Source organism: Crocodylus siamensis, chromosome 6, assembly GCF_052110815.1.
Source record: "Crocodylus siamensis isolate JL-2025a chromosome 6, ASM5211081v1, whole genome shotgun sequence".
NCBI classification, from domain to species: domain Eukaryota; kingdom Metazoa; phylum Chordata; order Crocodylia; family Crocodylidae; genus Crocodylus; species Crocodylus siamensis.
In genome coordinates, this window is record NC_143400.1 from 21,324,682 (window position 1) to 21,341,384 (window position 16,703).

Genomic DNA, 16,703 nt, shown 5'->3' on the forward strand with positions numbered 1-16,703 from the left:
CATGTGAGATGCAGCTGGCTCTGAGGTGGGCCATGAGGGGGCTGGGTCGACTGGGGTCTCCTCACCCAGGGGCACTGGGAATCCACAAGCTGGGACCCTCTGTCCCAGGTGGCCTATGCCCCCTTGGGTTGCTGGGCCTCTAGGCTGGGCTGGGGAGGCAGGTCTGGGTGGCAGGGTATGAACTCCACCGGTCCATCTCGTGCCCGGTCCTGCACCCTGCCTGCTGCAGCATGGCCATCTGCCCCCCCATTGCAGGCAGAGGATGGGAGTGGGGAACAGTGTGGGCACAGACCCCCCACCCACCGGTGCCCCTCACTCCTGACCTGCATCCCCTGCCCCCACAGTCCTACCACGGCCCTTCACTCCCAGCCCCCATCGCCCCACCCCTTCCCTGCCACGCTCTGAGCCCCTGCCCCAGAGCCCCACCCCCACAGTGCCCCCTGCTGGTGTCCCCAGGTATAAGGGGCAGTTGAAACCGAACCCCTAGATTAGTGGCTGGGCAGTTCCAGGAGCCCGGCCACTAATCCCAGGCGCCCACGCTCCGTACCTGCTTGCTCTCAAACTCAGACCCCACTTCCTTCCTAAAGAGCCCTGGCATCTGGGTCTCATGCCCCCCCGCCCTGCTCTCACCCCCCCCACCCCAGGCAGGGAGGGCACCCAGGGGTCAGGGCTACCCTCTCTCTTTCCCCTGCCCCCTTCCCTACTTCTGCTACCTTCAGTCAGCAGCACCAAGACCAGGAGACCCCAGAAGGTGTGTGGGAGGGGTGGCTGCAAGGCATTGCAGGGCCTGATCCTGCCAGGGGTTCCTGGGGCCCAGCTGGAGGCCGCTGCTCAGGTCCTGCTCAAGGGCAGGGGGTCTATATACAGCTCCTGTCTCTGCCCCTTCCCACACCAGCTGCTACCCCCCACAAACCTCTGCCCCAGTGCCACCCACTGGATCTAAATCAACACATGGATCTGCCTGGAAGTGCTGGACACCAAGGGAGGGTCATCAGGACAGGAGCCTCCCCTTGCCCTGCTGGTGACCCTCACTCCTGATCTGTAGGCCCTGCCCCGCCCCCCCCAGCCATGATGTATGTGATATTATACATGGGAACAGGGCATGGGAGGTGGGAGCAGGCCTCCCACTCCTCTCTCCCTCCCTGCGCTGTGGTTAGGCCAAGACCATGAGCAGAGCCCAGCCCAGAGTTGCCGGGGAACCTGGGCCGAGGTCCAAGGTCACAGACCTGGGATGCAGCGAGCTCTGGGGTGGAGGGTCAGGGCTGGGTGCATCAGCTGCAGGTGGCTCTGAGGTAGGGGCGCACAAGGGGAAAGAACCAGGCCCAGCTTGGGCAATGGAGCCCAGGAGTCAGGGGTCTTGTCACGATCCTACTTGGCTCCCCCCTTGTCACCCACGTGTCATTGCAGTGCGGCACCCACGGCCTCCAGAAGTGGTGAAAGCTGTGAGACCAGCCAGATACAGCTAGGGTGGGGACATGATCCTGCAAGAAATGGGCATTGGCAGCTATGGAGCGGGAAGAGAGGGACACAGCCTCTACATCACAACAACATCAGAAGATGAAGCCAAACCAGTGCTGAGAGCCACAATCCCTTCCCAGGTCTTGCACTTGATGGGTCATAGGCTCAGAGTCCCAGATGTCCCCTAGAGGTGACATCTGGTCCAGCCCCTTGCAGAGGGGACAGAGCCCAGTCCACACAGTCCCATACAACTGGATTCTCCACCTTACGTAAACCTGTCCTTGCCCCGGACACAACACTGACTGCACACCCAAATAGGTGGAAGGGTGCTGGCCTTTGTGTGCCTGCAGGATGCTGCCTGTCTCCCCATGGGACAAGGCTGGGGCTGCTGATTATTGGGGTGCGCTATAGTGGGGGCATGGCCACAGTGAACCAATGTCCAGTGCAGGGGCTCAGCCCCTCCCAGCATGTCCATGCCTCTTGGACCCTGCCCAGCAGTCCCTGGGCACAAGGACCCAGCTCCCTGGTTGCATGCCTAGGCTGCTCCATCTCACCCCCTGCACTGAGTGTGCCTAGTCTCAGCCCCATCTCACACCCTTGTCTGTGCTGTGCACCAAGCATGCCTGATCTTAGCTACATTTCACACCTGTATCTGTGCTTTGCACTGACTGTGCCTGGTCTCAGCCCCATCTCACACCTATGTCTGTGCCCTGCATTGAGTGTGCCTGGTCTCAGCCTCCCCCTGCCCCCCTGAGGCAGGGGATGTCACTGCCCCTGGTAGCCCTGGTGTAGGGCTCTGGACAGACACTGGGGACCAGTGGCTCATCTATCCATGTTTATTCAGGTCAGCATTGCTGGCCAATCCCATTGTCCAGTTGCAGTGTGGACTTGACACATGTCAGCTCAATGCTTGGGATCTCAATATCGTGCTGCTAGGCAGGAGGGCGTGACACAAAATTTTACACACACACAAGCTATACATATGACAGTATGGGCCCACACGCATGCACATACACACAAACATGCACTTGGTGTGTATTAACACTAGGGCGTACTTGGGGTCACTTGGTGCCCTGGGGTTATTTGGGGGTGAAGGAAAATGCAGGGGAGCAAGCAGGTGAAGGAGCAGAGCCCAGGGATGAAGCTGAGGCAGCAGAGAGAGCCAAGCCGGTCACAGCAACTGGGAGGAGCAGCACAGAGGTGAGGTGAGGGGTAGTGGAGGAAAAAGCTGAGAGCTGGAAGGTAAAAGTCAGAGGAGGCGGCGGCTGGGAGGGAAGGAGCTGGGAGACAGAGGAGCCGGAGGCTGCAGTAGGCAGAGAGAGAAGTTGGGAGATGGCAAGGGTTGGAGCCGGGTGGCAGAGGGCAGAACTGGGGCTGGAGCCAGGAAGCAGGTCGGGGTTACCGAGAGCTGGGAGGCAGAGGGCAGAACCGGGCGGGGGAGCTGGGTGACAACGGGGGTTAAAAGATCAGAGAGCTGGGGGGAGGGAGGGGAGGAAGGTCAGAGGTGCAGAGAACAGAAATTGGAGCAGGGCCAGGAGATCAGTCAGACAACACCCACCTCGGGATTTCAAAACAACAGTTTTATTGGACAAGGAACACACTACGCAGCCCATGAAGTTATTGGTGTGTACACACACACACACACACACACACACACACACGGAGCAGGAGAGGAAAGGCTTAATGGAGGGACTGAGGTCAAGCTGTGCAGAGACAGAGCTCAGGTCCCTTGCTTGGGGGAAGATGTGGGTGACAGCTGCCTATCCCAGGCTGAGAGTTGATCCTTGATGGCCAGTCGGGATCTTCTGCAGCAAGGTGTTGTCCAGAGGGGGTCGCTGGCAGGGTCTCTGGGTGGATAGGTGGTGTGGCGTAGTGCTGGTCCAGATGGAGAGGGCGTCCCAAGGAGGTCACACTCCAGCACCCATTTTATAGGGGCGGGCTACCCGTGTCTCCTACGGGCAGGACATGCCCAGGCAAGGGCCAGTCTTGTTCATGCAGTTCTAGCTGTCCTCAGCGTCTGGTGGGATACAATGGCGGAGTTGCTGGTTCTGTTCTTTGTTTCCATGTTGCTGGTTTCTTGGAGGGTCTTTATCTTTCAAATATTGGGTTTTGTCTCTGGCCCTGGGAGTAGGCCTGTGGTTTCAGGGAGAGTCAATGCCAGGCAGTGGTCCGGTGGTCAAGTTGATGGCCCAGTCCTGGAGCAGGAGCTATTCTTAGGCCTGCTACTATTATGTCTCAAGCACCCTCATTCACTCTCATTCACCCAGTAACCAATTTACATGGGAGGGGTGGGTATGAGTCACAGTCACAACACAATTACAATAGGACAGGGGCGGGCAATTATTTTGGAGGGAGGGCCGCTTACTGAGTTGTGGCAAGCCATTGAGAGTCGCATGACAGGCAGCCAGGGTTAGATAAATAGTAATTTTCTAAATTTTTTAGGGGCCCCGTGGTCCAGATAAAATGGCGTGGTGGGCCACATGTGGCCCACAGGCCACCTTTTGCCAACCCCTGCAATATGGTATGCCTGGGCAGGGGACACAAAATGGAGACTTGACATTACAAGATGGAGACTTGACATTACTTCAGCTAACTTTACAGAAACAGGCCTAAATCATATAATATCAATGTAAAACAGTAAAATTCAATATAGACATAATACGAATACAATATAAAACAGTAAAAATCAATATAAAAATAACAGAACACAATTTACAATATAAAAAGGGGTGTGTTACAATAATGGCATACAAGAACTTATCTTACCTTACCTATGACTACCTATAACTACTTATAAGGGATAGAGGGGGCAGAGAAAGAGTCAGAAATGGTTGGAGAAGGAGAGGGAATACATTTTTAAGTCAAAAGAAAGAAAAAAAAAACCAACCTGGGGGTTTTGCTACAGTGGCTGTTCCTGTGCCACAGGCTCACGCAGCTGGTGCAGACACCCCCTCCGGTCTCTGCTTCCCTGACCCAGCACCAGCACTGATCTGTGCCCAGCGTGATCCTGCAAGAGGTTCACAGGGTCCCAGAGGTTGTGACACCAGTGGGACGTGCTGTGTCCTGGTAAATCACCACAGCCTGGAGACACAGACAGATGGACAGATGCACAGTCACCAACTCCTCTCCCAGCGCTGGGGCAGCAAGGGTTGGAGGTCCCTGCTCTGCCCCTGCAGCCCCCATGCCCCTCCGAGGGCGGCAGACGGTATCCGAGCTGCCCGTCTCTACCTTCCCTGGGTCATGCCCCCTCCCCGCTGGAGCAGAGCCTGGGTTGCTCAGTGCAGGAAACCCCCAGCCCCTCCTGTGCCAGCCAGGCTGTCAGCCAAACATTGTGGCTGCCCCTGTGATGCTCCCACCCAGCTCCAGGACCTACAGAGGTGCCCGGTGGTACCATGTCAAGGTAGCTGTCCTGGCAGATGGCTTTGCACCCGAAGGCCATGCAGGTCAGTGCCATGAGGACCAGGCTGAGGCCAAGCAGGATGCCCTAAGTGGGGTGGAGACTGTCATACACAGCACCTGCCGCAGTGGGCACTGGCCACCCCTGCATCCGCCCCCACTGCCCCCTGCTCCTGGTCGCTGTGGCCCTGGCTCACCGGGACCTCCTTGGGGGGATAGACACAGCTTCTCTTGCCCTGGTGCCAGTAGCAGGAGTGGGCACTGTGGGTGAACATCATGGATAAGCAGAGCATCACAATGCTCATGCCAGCCACTGAGTTCAAGGCCAGCTCCGCCTTCACATGGGGGGCATGGGGACAGGCCCCTTCAGCCATGTGGAAGAGACTCCCCTTGAACCCCCAAGCTTTGCCCCCTAGACCGCCCTCACCACTGGTGTTGACCTGACCCCCCACGCAGAGCTGAACCCTGACCCCTCCTGGACATGCTGGCTGGACACGGCTGGCTGCAGCCCACGGGGAGGGGGGCAGGCTGTGCCGATACTCCAGAGGGCCCTGGTGAGAGGGTCCCTGATAATCCCGCCCCGCACACCCACTCTCCCCGCCAGGCTCCAGCCCAGCAGGGCCTGGGGCACCGCAAACCACAGCTCTTACCAGCAGGACCTTGGGGTTCCTGGAGGCCACCACAGAGAGGGAGCCCGAGACCATGCACTGCAGGGGCAGGGGCAGAGTGGGGGTCAGTGGCCATGTGGAGCTGGGGGGCTCCTGAGTGAGTGTTGCTGCAGGGGTAGGTTGTGGTTGGTGCCCTGCAGGACTGGGGGTTGGGGGGGGGGTGAATGGGCTTTGGGGGGTCCATAAGACAAGGAGCGGTTACTACAGGACCTTACTACAGGGATAGTTGCTTGTTACTCCCAGGTTCCTCGGCCTTACCACAGGGGCATTCACCCCTGCTGCAGGCTCTCATTTCCTACCATGCGAATGCCCAGTCCGCAGCACAGGGTTACGCAGTCACTAGGACAAGGTTACTCAGCGCCTACAACAGGGTTACTCAGTCACTACTATGGGGCCACCATAAGCAGGTTACTTCACTGTTATGATGAGGTTACTCAGCCCCTCCTGCAGGGCACCAACCACACTGCGGTCATTCCTACAGGGTTACTCTGCTCCCCCCCCCCCCCCGCAGGTACCAGCCAAGTGGGCGCGGGGTCAGCCGCCTCAGGCACCTTGGGGATGCTTCCAAGACGTGCCCTGCCCCAGATCCTCCTACCCAGGGCTCACCAGGAGGCCAGTGCAGACAGCTGCTCCCAGGTGAAGAGCAGGGTAGTGGAAGTCAAACGTCAAGATCAGGACGGCTCCAAATGTGACCTGCTGGATGCCTGTGAGGATCCGCGTGGCCTGCCGGGACACCGTGGCTGGGGCATCACTGCCATGGCATTGCCCTCAGCTGCCTTGGTCGTTGCTGCAGTTACTCAGAGTGGCCCCTCACCTGAGCCCCTGGGCCCAGGATGCCCTGACCAGACAGAGCTATCTGTCCGTCTCCCAGGGCAGGGGGGCCAGGCAGATGTACTTGCCCCCAGGGCCAGCGGCTCACCCCGCTGGAACTTCTCCAGGGGCTTTGGCCTGGTGCTGGGGGGTGAGATCCGGGCCAGCAGAATGGTGCCAGGGGCCCCTTGCTCCATGGTGCAGCAGCCTGGCTCCTGCAGGGCGAAGATGGGAACCGATGCGGGCAGAGGGAGGAGAGGGGGAAAGCAAAGGGGCAAAGACTCAGGAGCCGGACACCTGGGTTGCACCCCAGCCTGGTGGAGTCTGGGGTTGGGGCAGTGGGGGATGGGGAGCCCAGACACCTGGGTCCCCTCCTGCTGGGTCTGTCAGGGCACAGAGGAAGTCTCCTTTCCCGTGGAGCTAACGGGCCTGGCTCCGATGAGCTTGGAAAGGGCTGGGACCTCACACAGCCCGGCCCACCCAGGCTGAGCCCCACGGCGGACCCCTACTTGTTCCTCCTGGCATCAGACCCGGCTCCCACGTCTGCAGGGAGCAGTGCCGGAGCCTGGCCCCTCTGCCCAGAGAGGAGCGCAGGGCACAGAGGAAGTAGGAACATCTGGACAGGGAAGGGGCAGGACGTAACACCCCCGCCCAGGGCCAGTTGTGCAACAGGGTGAGAGCCTGGGTCAGCTGCTTCTCTCCAGCAACTGCACCAGGAGCACAGCCCATTCCAGTGCCAAGATGCAGCTGCCTCTGGGGTGGGCCAGTGGGAGAACAGCCGTACAGCAGTGCCGTGTAACAGCAGCATGCGGATGCAGCAGCTCTAGGGAGGAGGTCACGTGGCCAAACTCAATGGGTCTTACTCTGCTCCTCACTCCCAGTTCCTTTTTCAATGCTGATCCTTGCACAATTAAAGGTTGTTAGTAAAGAATTGCTCAAGCTAAAGAGTCAGGGTGCTATTAAAATGAATATTGACTCATAAAATATAGAATTATATCATGCAGCAAGTAAATGGCCCTCAAAAAAGACCTGGGCTAGGGATTTGGCTGGGATTGTGGGGGACATCTTTTCTAGATTACCCCAAAACACTCCCCACCACCCACCAGAGCCTCTCCAGAAGCCCGGCCTGCTTCACCTGATGCTCTGGTTTTGGGTGCCAGGTGCTGCCAACACCTCAATATCTGCAGGCTGGGTACATTGCACCAAATAAGGGTCTTATTCTGGGCTGGGATTAGAGGGCGAAACTCCCTTTGGGTCACCCCAAGCCATAAATCTCTGTCATTGCAGGACTCTCCCTAAGAAGCCTGGGCAGAGCCGGCGCGGCCCGACGCTGCCAGCCCGACAACGGACAGCCCCGCAGGTCTGTGTCATAAATACGGTACGTTGCCCGCGATAAGGAGCTGGGTTTTCGGCGGGATCGGCAGGCCAAGTCCTTTACGGGGCACCTTGAAACGCACGCCCCCACCTCCGGCTCCCGACCAAGCTCGGCCCTCCCGTGCCAGCCCCAGCCCCGGGCACTGCTACCGCTGCGAACGGACCCGCCGCCGCCCCCAGGAAACGGGAGCAGGTTTCGGCCGAGGGCGAAGGGGAGCCGGGCGCCCTGAGGAAGACAAGGGCCAAGAGCCAGATGTGAAGGCAGAGGCCGGCGCGGGCGCGGGCGGGGCCTGCCCCCAACACCCGCCCTGGGCCGCGACGTGCTTCCGGGCGGGCAAAGGCCCGCGGCCCCGCCCCGCGCCCTGCTGCCCGGGGACACGGGGGTCGTCCCGGCCGGAGCGACCCGAGCCCCGGGGGCGGGGGGGACGTGCTGCGGCCCGGGGGGGGGGTGGCCCCCTGCCCCTGCCCCTGCCCCTGCCCCTGCCCCTGCCCGGGGCATCGCGGCCCGAGCGGCGGCGGCGGCTGCTGGGGGCGGAGCGCTGCGTGCGCGGGGCGTTGGGGGGCGGGGCGCCGCTGGAGCCGTCCGGGTGGGCGGGGCCGGGGCGGGCTGCGCTGCGGAGCTGCGTGCCCGCGGGCCGAGGGGGCAGCAGGAGCCGGGGCCCCGGGCAGGACGCGTCCCCGCGTGGCCCCGGCCGGGCAGGTGCGGGCCCGGGGGCACCGCAGGCACAACAGCAGCCGCTGCGGGGCCCGGCGATGCGGGGCCGGGAGGCGCAGCGGGCCGCGCAGCCCGAGCCCCCCCGGGCGGCCCCGGCCCCCGACCCCCCCGGCCCCGAGACGTGGCGCCGGCGCTTCCGGGCCCTCCGCTACCGGGAGGCGGCGGGGCCGCGGGAGGCGTGCAGCCGCCTGCGGGAGCTGTGCCGGGGCTGGCTGGAGCCGCAGCGCCGCAGCCCGGAGCAGGTGCTGGAGCTGGTGGTGCTGGAGCAGTTCCTGGCCATCCTGCCGCGGGGCATGCGGAGCTGGGAGTGGGGGCGCGGCGTGGAGACCTGCGCCCAGGCCGTGGCCCTGGCCGAGGGGCTGCAGCCGGGGCAGGAAGAGGATGGGACGCTGCAGGTGGGGACATCTCACCCGATCACGGATGCCGCCGTCCTGTCTCCATGTGCTTGGGGCTGTTCCCTCCCCGCCTGGCTCCCCAGTGACATATTTCTCACCCCAGGTCACAGTGCGTGTGAAGGTCGCGGAGGTGTCCTCGGACAAGAAGCAGGTCGTGGGGGCACTGCAGGACCCCGGTGATTGCTGGCCGGAGCAACCGAGGACACATCGTGTGGACAGCCCTGCAGAGGAGCCTGGGGACAAGCCAGCTCGTGTCCCCAAAGGGGAGCGCCCGCCCCCCCAGGGGTCAGGTGCGGGACCAGGCCTGGGCGTGGGTCTGGGTGCGTGCGGGGGGGGAGGCTCGAATGTCTGCCCCTGCCCGGGACAGGGCTGCAATATTCGTACCCCGGTAGCCAGGCTGGGACGCAGCGCTGATCTCTGTGGGGGGCAGCGCGCAGGCCGGGGGCGCCGATCTTCCTCCCTGCATGTGTGCTGCTCCCAGCAGAGAGAGGCTGTAGCTTGCTTGGATGCTGCCGTGGTAACAGTGAATGACCTGACTGATGTTTTCACGATCAGTGTGCACCTCACCCCTGTCCCCTGCACGTGTGACCTGTGTGTACCCAAGAAGGGGCTGGTGCAGGTGTTGGGGAAATGAGACTGCCCAGGGGCTTAGGTCTGGTTCATGTACAGCTAAACCAGGCCTCTGTCCTGCAGATTCACCCAACCTCGCGGAGACCTGGGAGCTGTCAGCAGACAACAGCTCGTCAGGCTGGTGCCCCAGACGAGGCCCTTCCCCAGGAGCAGGTAAGGAGCTCTGGCTCGACCCTTTCCCGCAGCAGCAGGCACCGTCCGTCAGTGGAGAAATCTCTCTGCCCCGATATTTTGATGGGGTCACTGCTCCAATAGATGGTCTGTCCTTGTTTTCCCAGTGTCCCTGGAACCATTTCACATGTCCTGGAGAAGATGGACCTTGCATTTCCCCTTCCCCGCCCTTAACATGTGCATGCTGATGAACCCCCAACATCCCTCGAACTTCTTTCCCAGGGAGCGACGTCCCTGCAGGCTCTGACATGGTGTGATCACTACCCCACGCGGGGACAGAGTTCCTGAAGTTCATCTCCAGCCCCATGCCCGTGGAGGCGTATTAGAAGGAGCTGTGGGATTTGGAGTCCTCCTCCCACCTCTTCCACACCCGGAGTCCTCCATCACGCTTGGTCCCAGGCCAGGCCAGGAGACGAGCGGCACTTCCCCCACGCCAGCAGCGCCAGGGCTGACCTGTGCACGCTCTTCCCCACCCGCAGGTGCTGGGACCCTGAGCAGAGCTGAGCAGCAGCCTCCTGAGGAGGGGCCTGCGATCCTGGAGCTGCAGAGGACTTGCCCAGGGAGACTGGAGGAGAGGGGCTCCCCGACGCCTGAGCCGGGCCCAGGGCAGATGGGGCAGGGCAGGCCTCCAGAGCAGGGGGAGAGCGCGGAGGTGAGCAGGGCCCCTGGGTCACTCATGGGTGGGAGCGCAGCTGGGGCAGAGCCCAGGAGGAGCCAGGGGCGGGCGGCATAAAGACTATGGAGAGCGGAGAGCCGTGAAGAGCGTCAAGCCTGTGGTGATGGGAGGGGGCTGCAAACACCCCAAGCAGGAGCCCCTCCCAAGTGCAGGCACCCAGGGGTGCTGGCAGGGGAAGGCCTGGTCAGGGCGCATGGAGCCGGGGCTCCTGCCTCTAGAAGCGGTGCCCAGGCTGCCTCCAGGGGCCGAGCAAACAGGCTGTGCTGAGCTGGGCCGAGGCCGACACCTGAACTCCTGTGTCCACGGCTGCGTGCACAGCACAGCCCAGCTGACTAATGGGGATGTTGCACCCCTGCCTGTCCTGGCTCAGCCTGCCACTAGTTACAGCACAGAGTGATCCCAGCACGGGGCTGTGGGGGCTGGAGGCAGGTGGGAGAGGAGACGCTGATGGTGTGACGCTTGTGCCTGCAGCTCCGGGAGGTGTTCGAGGACGTGGCCGTGTATTTCACGCGGAGGGAGTGGGAGCTGCTGCAGGATGACGACAAGGTGCTTTACCGGGACCAGATGCTGAGGAATTTCCAAGCCCTCGTTTCCCGGGGTAAAGCTCCGGTTCTTGCCTCTCCTGTACGAGCTCTGAAGTGTAATGTCTTCTCCCTGTGTTACAGCCGTCTTGTCCTCATGCACTTTTCAGGCTGGGGTTTTAATTTCCCTTCCTCCCCACTGCTCTGTCGGTGATCAGGCCAGTCTCACGTTTCAAAGTGATTCATCCTCCTTCATTTGATCTAGGGGCTTTCACATCAGTCTTCCCCACTGTTGTAACTCCTGGTCCTTCCGTATGCATCTGGTTCTGGGCAACATGATCTCCCTTTGCCTTCTCAGCGTGTTCATACCGACTCCAACTCCTTGTACGTCAGCGCACTAAGAGCTGTTTCCAGGGAATGGTTCTGATTTCCACCCGCTCTTGCCTAGCGTGTCCTGTCCAAGCACATTTATCAATCCAGCATGCTCCGTTCTGTGATACCTAAATTCTCTTTCTTCTCCTTTGGTTATGACCTAGAAGAAGCTAACAGAAGTTTTATTGGCCTCTGGTGCTACAGCACATGGATGATGCATTTCTATATGTCCATCTCTTGGGAATACGTACAGGTGATGGATCCTAGGTCTCTCTTTCAAGGGGTCACTAAAAGCTTCTGTTGACTGTCCTTCCTAACATCTTCATCTCCACAGACCAGAGGCTTTGGCTTTGCTGTATTTATGTTAAGAGCTGTGCTCTCAAGCTCACTCTGTCAGTCTCACATGTTTTCTTCCCCGCCTCTTTGAATCCCTCTGCAGATCACAAGCCATCACTGTGATAAGAGCAAGTGGGCTAGGTGCAGGGCCTCGTGCAAACCAGTCTTCATAGCCAGAGCATCTCTAATACAGGGGTTTTTTGTGACATGCATAGTACCTTCTTTTCTCCAGATCCAACTTTGTATTCCTAGCAGAACCTGTAGTATTTGCCAACCTGTGCACTCATCTGCCTCCTGGGCTGATCCTTTCATTGGAGGGCATGATTGCTCAGGTGTTGTTACAGTTATTATAAAATGATCCTTTCCTGTGGCCTGGTGATGCTGAATTACCCTCTCTCCAGAAAAAAAGTCTCATTGTCAACCACCTGTCACAGATTCTTTTTACTGCCACGAGTCCTCACTTGAAATCTTTCCCGAGAAGAAGCTCCTTTCCACTCCTTTGCCTGGGATACCACCAATCAGATTAATGTTTTCCATCTGTTAGTGTGTCCAATGTCTCTTCATTTTAGTACTCTGAAAACAGCAAAAGCTTTATCTTTCTGCTTCCTAGTACATCACGGATCATTGTGTCTCCAGCCCTGTCCACGGTCACTGCATCAGTGTAATGCCCTTTCTATACCAGGAGTGGTTGGTGCTTTGTTTCCTGTGACCATCCCACCACTGCCTGGGTGACCAGGAGCATCATCTAATGACGGCTTCTCTCTGCAGCGCCTTCTCTTCAATCCTAAATGCCCCTCTTCCCTTGTCCAACAAGGCTGTAGTAGAAACCTTGAGTTCATTGGATCCGTTCCCTAACCACGGTGGGTTATTCTGCATCCAGTACTGAGTCACAAGCCCTCTTTAACTACCACCTTAAACAGGTTATGAAGGTCCCACACCTGACTTAATCTGCCGCATCCAGCGAGGAGAGGTGGAGCTGTGGGTCTGTGATGATGAGGATGGCGAGGAAACCTCAAGGTTGGAGGACCTGCTGCCAGGTGAGTGTGGCTTTGCCCTCCCCTGACTCCCCTCTCAGAAAAGCTCCGTGCCCAGAGGGCCAGGGGCACCTGGAAACTGCAGACCTGCCTTATGTTGCTATTCCAGGGTGCTGCCCTCAAATACAGTACGTGATGCTGCAAGATTTTAAGGCAGGTGTTGTTCCCAGTCTCTGAAATTCACTGATGTGAAGACAAGCAAACGTTCTCTGCTAGGGGACATCAAGTTTTCTGTCCTGACTTTTTTTGTGTGTGTGTGTGTGGGTTAGACCTGCTTTCCCTGGGATGCCATGATCTTAATATTCCACGTTCACTCAGTAATGCAGGAGTTCATTCCCCAGCCCACAGTAGCCATATCTCTCCCACCCTCTCCCAGGGTGTGATGGGATTTGTAGTCCCCCATGGACGTCAGCCAGGTATACAGAGGCTCTGTATTTATACCTTGTAGATGAGAAGGAAGTTGAGGTTGTTGCTGGCTCCTCCTCCTCATGCTGACATGATACCCAGGAAGTTTTTCATCATAGTCTCAGGCTGCATTACATGGCTCTATGGCATGGGTGGATTCAGAAGCCTTTATGTTGCGTGGGGAAGTGAATCCCCAGTGGTTTGCACCAGAATCGCCCCCTGACTGTTACATCTCTGGGGCCCTGAGTATCACAAAGCCTGGGACTCAGCACCAGAGACCAATTTGGGGTTTGTCTTCCCCACACAGGAGGTGCCTGGCTGCTTGGCAGAGCTGAGGAGAGGCCTCCTGTGGGAGGGCCTGCAGACCTGGAGCCAGCATGGGCTTTCCCAGGGGGTTTGAGCAAGATGGACATCCCGAGACCTGAGAAGGAGCAATGGCACAAGAGTCAGTGGAGGCCCCAAAAGGAAAAGGAGAATGTAGCAGTGAACCAGGTACCATCTGCAGCTGGGAGTGACAGTGGCGAAGGGGCAGAGCCTGGACAGAGCCCTGGGTGCAGAGAAGAAGTGGAGCTGGGAGAGCTGAAGAGCCCCTGGAAAGAGGCCCTTTATCCAAATGTAGATGGTGGGGAGGGCATCAAAGTGAACCAGGAGCTCACGGCCAAGCATGGGGGCAGAGCCCAACCCAGCTCTGAGGTCATGAAAACCTTTAGTTGCCCCTCACTCCTGGCTCTGCACAAGATGAGCCATACTGGGAAGAAGCTCCATGTATGCGCCAAGTGTGGGAAGAGCTTCGCCTTCTCCTCTGGCCTGATCCAGCACCAGTGCATCCACATGGACAAGAAGCCATATCAGTGCTTAGTGTGTGGGAAGAGCTTCATTTGCTCCTCTGACCTGGCCCAACACCAATACATCCACACAGAAGAGAAGTCACATCGGTGCTCAGAGTGTGGGAAGAGCTTCACCCGCTCCTCCAACCTGATCCGGCACCAGATCATGCACACAGGGGAGAAACCACATCGGTGCTCAGAGTGTGGGAAGAGCTTCACCCGCTCTTCCCACCTGATCCGGCACCGGTTCAGCCACACTGGGGAGAAACCAGAGTGGTGCTTGGAGTGTGGGAAGGGCTTCCTTTCCTCCTCTGACCTGGCCCGACACCAACGCATCCACACAGGGGAGAAGCCACATCGGTGCTCCGAGTGTGGAAAGAGCTTCACCCAATCTTCCACCCTGATGCAGCACCAGATCATTCACAGAGGGGAGAAGCCACATCGATGCTTGGAGTGTGGGAAGAGCTTTACCCGCTTCTCGAACCTGGTGCAGCATCAGATCATCCACACAGGGGAGAAGCCACATTGGTGCTCAGAGTGTGGGAAGAGCTTCACCCGCTCTGCCCACCTGATCCAACACCAGATCATTCACACAGGGGAGAAGCCACATCGGTGCTCAGAGTGTGGGAAGAGCTTTACTCGCTCCTCCAACCTGACCCAGCATCGGTTCATCCACACTCGGAAGCATCCATAATTTTGGGAGCAATGCAGGAAAGGGCTTGGGTATGTCCACCTGCTCAGTTGCCCACCAGTGGCTGCCTTGAAGCAAGCAGCCTTGTGCTGGTGGACCACAGCAAGAGTTCACCCAGTCTTGGCCCTTCTAGGGGCCTGCAGAACCCACAGGAGCCAGAGGCTGGCCCCCAAGGTTTGATGTGGGGAGGGGCTAAGAGGAAATACCTGAGGCAGAGGCCAGACCAGATGCTGGAAGAGCCGGTGGGGGACCTCTTAGCATCAGCCTTGGAGGCTGAGTCTTTACTGTCATTCTCTAAAAGTGATCTAAGCTTCAAGGGGGAGAAGTGCCTTCAAAATAGGGTGCCTCTCCAAGACAACTGGCTTTAAATGACATCTAGGGACTGTCCTTGTCCAGCTCCCACCTTCCTTCTCCATCCTGGCCCCTGGGATTCTGGTATGTGAAGCTCCAGAGTTGCAGGAAGGAGGACATTTATGGCTGGGGAACCATTTCCTGCCCTCGCCTCTCCTCCCCACCGCAACACATCTCCCTAGGCCCACATAATAGGGTGCCTCTCCAAGACAACTGGCTCCAAAAGACACTCAGAGACTGCCCTTGGCCAGCTCCCACCTTCCTTCTCCATCCTGGCCCCTGGGATTCTGGTATGTGTAATATACATGAAATGATACAATAAGTAATTTCTCTTTATTAAAAAAATAATACAGTAAGGAAAATAGTGTATCTATAAAGTAAAATAGAACTGTTTTGAAAGAAAGTCACCACTAAAAGATAACTTCACCCCTTTAGTTGTAAAATAGGTAGAGATCTGGACACACAGGTCAGATTTGTGGTGATCTGTTTTACACTTACAACACACATCCCCCCCCAACCCATACCATACAAAACCTGTAAGAATATATTTGTCATTCAGTCTTTATTTCCATCAAAAACCTTTACAATATTTACTGGTTTATTTTGTTAAAGCTTCTCCTAAGAAGGTTTTTAAATCATTTATAGTGACCATTAAGCCTTATTGGCTTTATCTGTACAACAGGCCTTTTGGTAAAAGATAACTCCTTTAGTCTAAAAATATGCAGAGCTCTGAATGCTGGTCAGCTTTATTGCAGTCTGTTTTATCTTCACAACACCCCCCACCCACCCATACCATGCAAAGTCTGTAAGAATATATATTTTTAAATTTAGTCTTTATTTCCATCAAAAACTTTTACAATATTTACTAGTTTATTTTGTTAACCCTTCTCAGAAGGTTTTTTTTTATCACTTCTAGTGACCATTAAGTCTCATTGGCTTTACCTTTACAAAAAACCCTATATGCATGTGATTAGGGATCCAAGACAGTAAAGCAAAAGCTAATCTACACAGCTGAAAACTGTTGATGTTCTTCAGTACCCCCACCCCCAGCCTCCTACCAAAATCAGGAAAAGATATAACCCCCCACATTTTAAACTGTTTTTGTTAAACTCTTTTCTTAAGCAGGGTTTTATCATTTCTAGTACCAATTAAGCCATCAGTATGAGTCATGAGAGTTTATCTTCCTCAGTGACCAATCATGAAGAGCAGCATTAGGATCTTCAGCAGCATACACAGCGTTTAGATGCTCTCTAACCTGAAGTAAATGTTTCTCGGTAATTTTGAGAACTTTCCTGGCAAACCCAATGGCTGTAACAGCATTGAAAATGCTATTGAGACATCTTTCCTGGTAGAGATCCTGAATTGTTTGATTTATGTCTTCATCTAACCAAGTAACACAGTCATGCATGCTCTGACCACCCAGGGTGTGAACACACCCCTACCAGTTATCAGAAAGTCTCCTCCTCAAGCAGTATTTCATTATGCCATAAAAGGAAGAGACTTCATGAAGATTTTATGTTCTTGACGTGAAACAGGACCTGATGATTCAATGCCTGGTTGTATACACTGGCTTCTGGTGTCAGCGGTGACTGGTGAGTGGGCTTCCTGGAGTCATTAAAAAGGCTTCATCTAACTGCAAATGAGTTCAAATGAAGGCCTTAGTTTACTGCTGTTTAATCAGTCCTTAGCTACTTCCAAACACACGTGCTGTGAAGTGAACCCACACCACTACCATCACAATCCAAGTGCCCCACCCCACCTCCACAGCCATGCTCTTAGTCTCTTACCAGCCTCTCCCCTGCGATGACCTCTACTTTGCATGCAGGCCCTGGCACAAAGATACCATCTTCCAAATTCTCAACGTCTGTTACAG

At 57.1% G+C, this 16,703-nt stretch overlaps 2 protein-coding genes across 2 annotated transcripts; one reads left to right on the forward strand and one right to left on the reverse strand.

The window, feature by feature from the left end:
• Positions 1–3,023: 3,023 nt before the first annotated feature.
• LOC149861565 (uncharacterized) lies at positions 3,024–5,575 on the reverse strand. Its single transcript, XM_090052636.1, has 2 exons — positions 5,052–5,575; positions 3,024–4,942 (listed from the first exon to the last, which is right to left on the reverse strand). The coding sequence occupies exons 1-2, from the start codon at positions 5,556–5,558 to the stop codon at positions 4,697–4,699; spliced, it is 753 nt and encodes a 250-aa protein (XP_089908762.1). The 5' UTR covers positions 5,559–5,575; the 3' UTR covers positions 3,024–4,696.
• A 2,068-nt stretch (positions 5,576–7,643) lies between these two features.
• On the forward strand, positions 7,644–15,197 carry ZNF30 (zinc finger protein 30). The gene is made up of 7 exons (XM_090052391.1): positions 7,644–8,816; positions 8,920–9,106; positions 9,510–9,599; positions 10,097–10,269; positions 10,765–10,891; positions 12,443–12,559; positions 13,269–15,197. Exons 1-7 carry the CDS (start codon positions 8,460–8,462, stop codon positions 14,480–14,482), a joined length of 2,265 nt encoding a protein of 754 aa, XP_089908517.1. The 5' UTR covers positions 7,644–8,459; the 3' UTR covers positions 14,483–15,197.
• Positions 15,198–16,703: the final 1,506 nt, after the last annotated feature.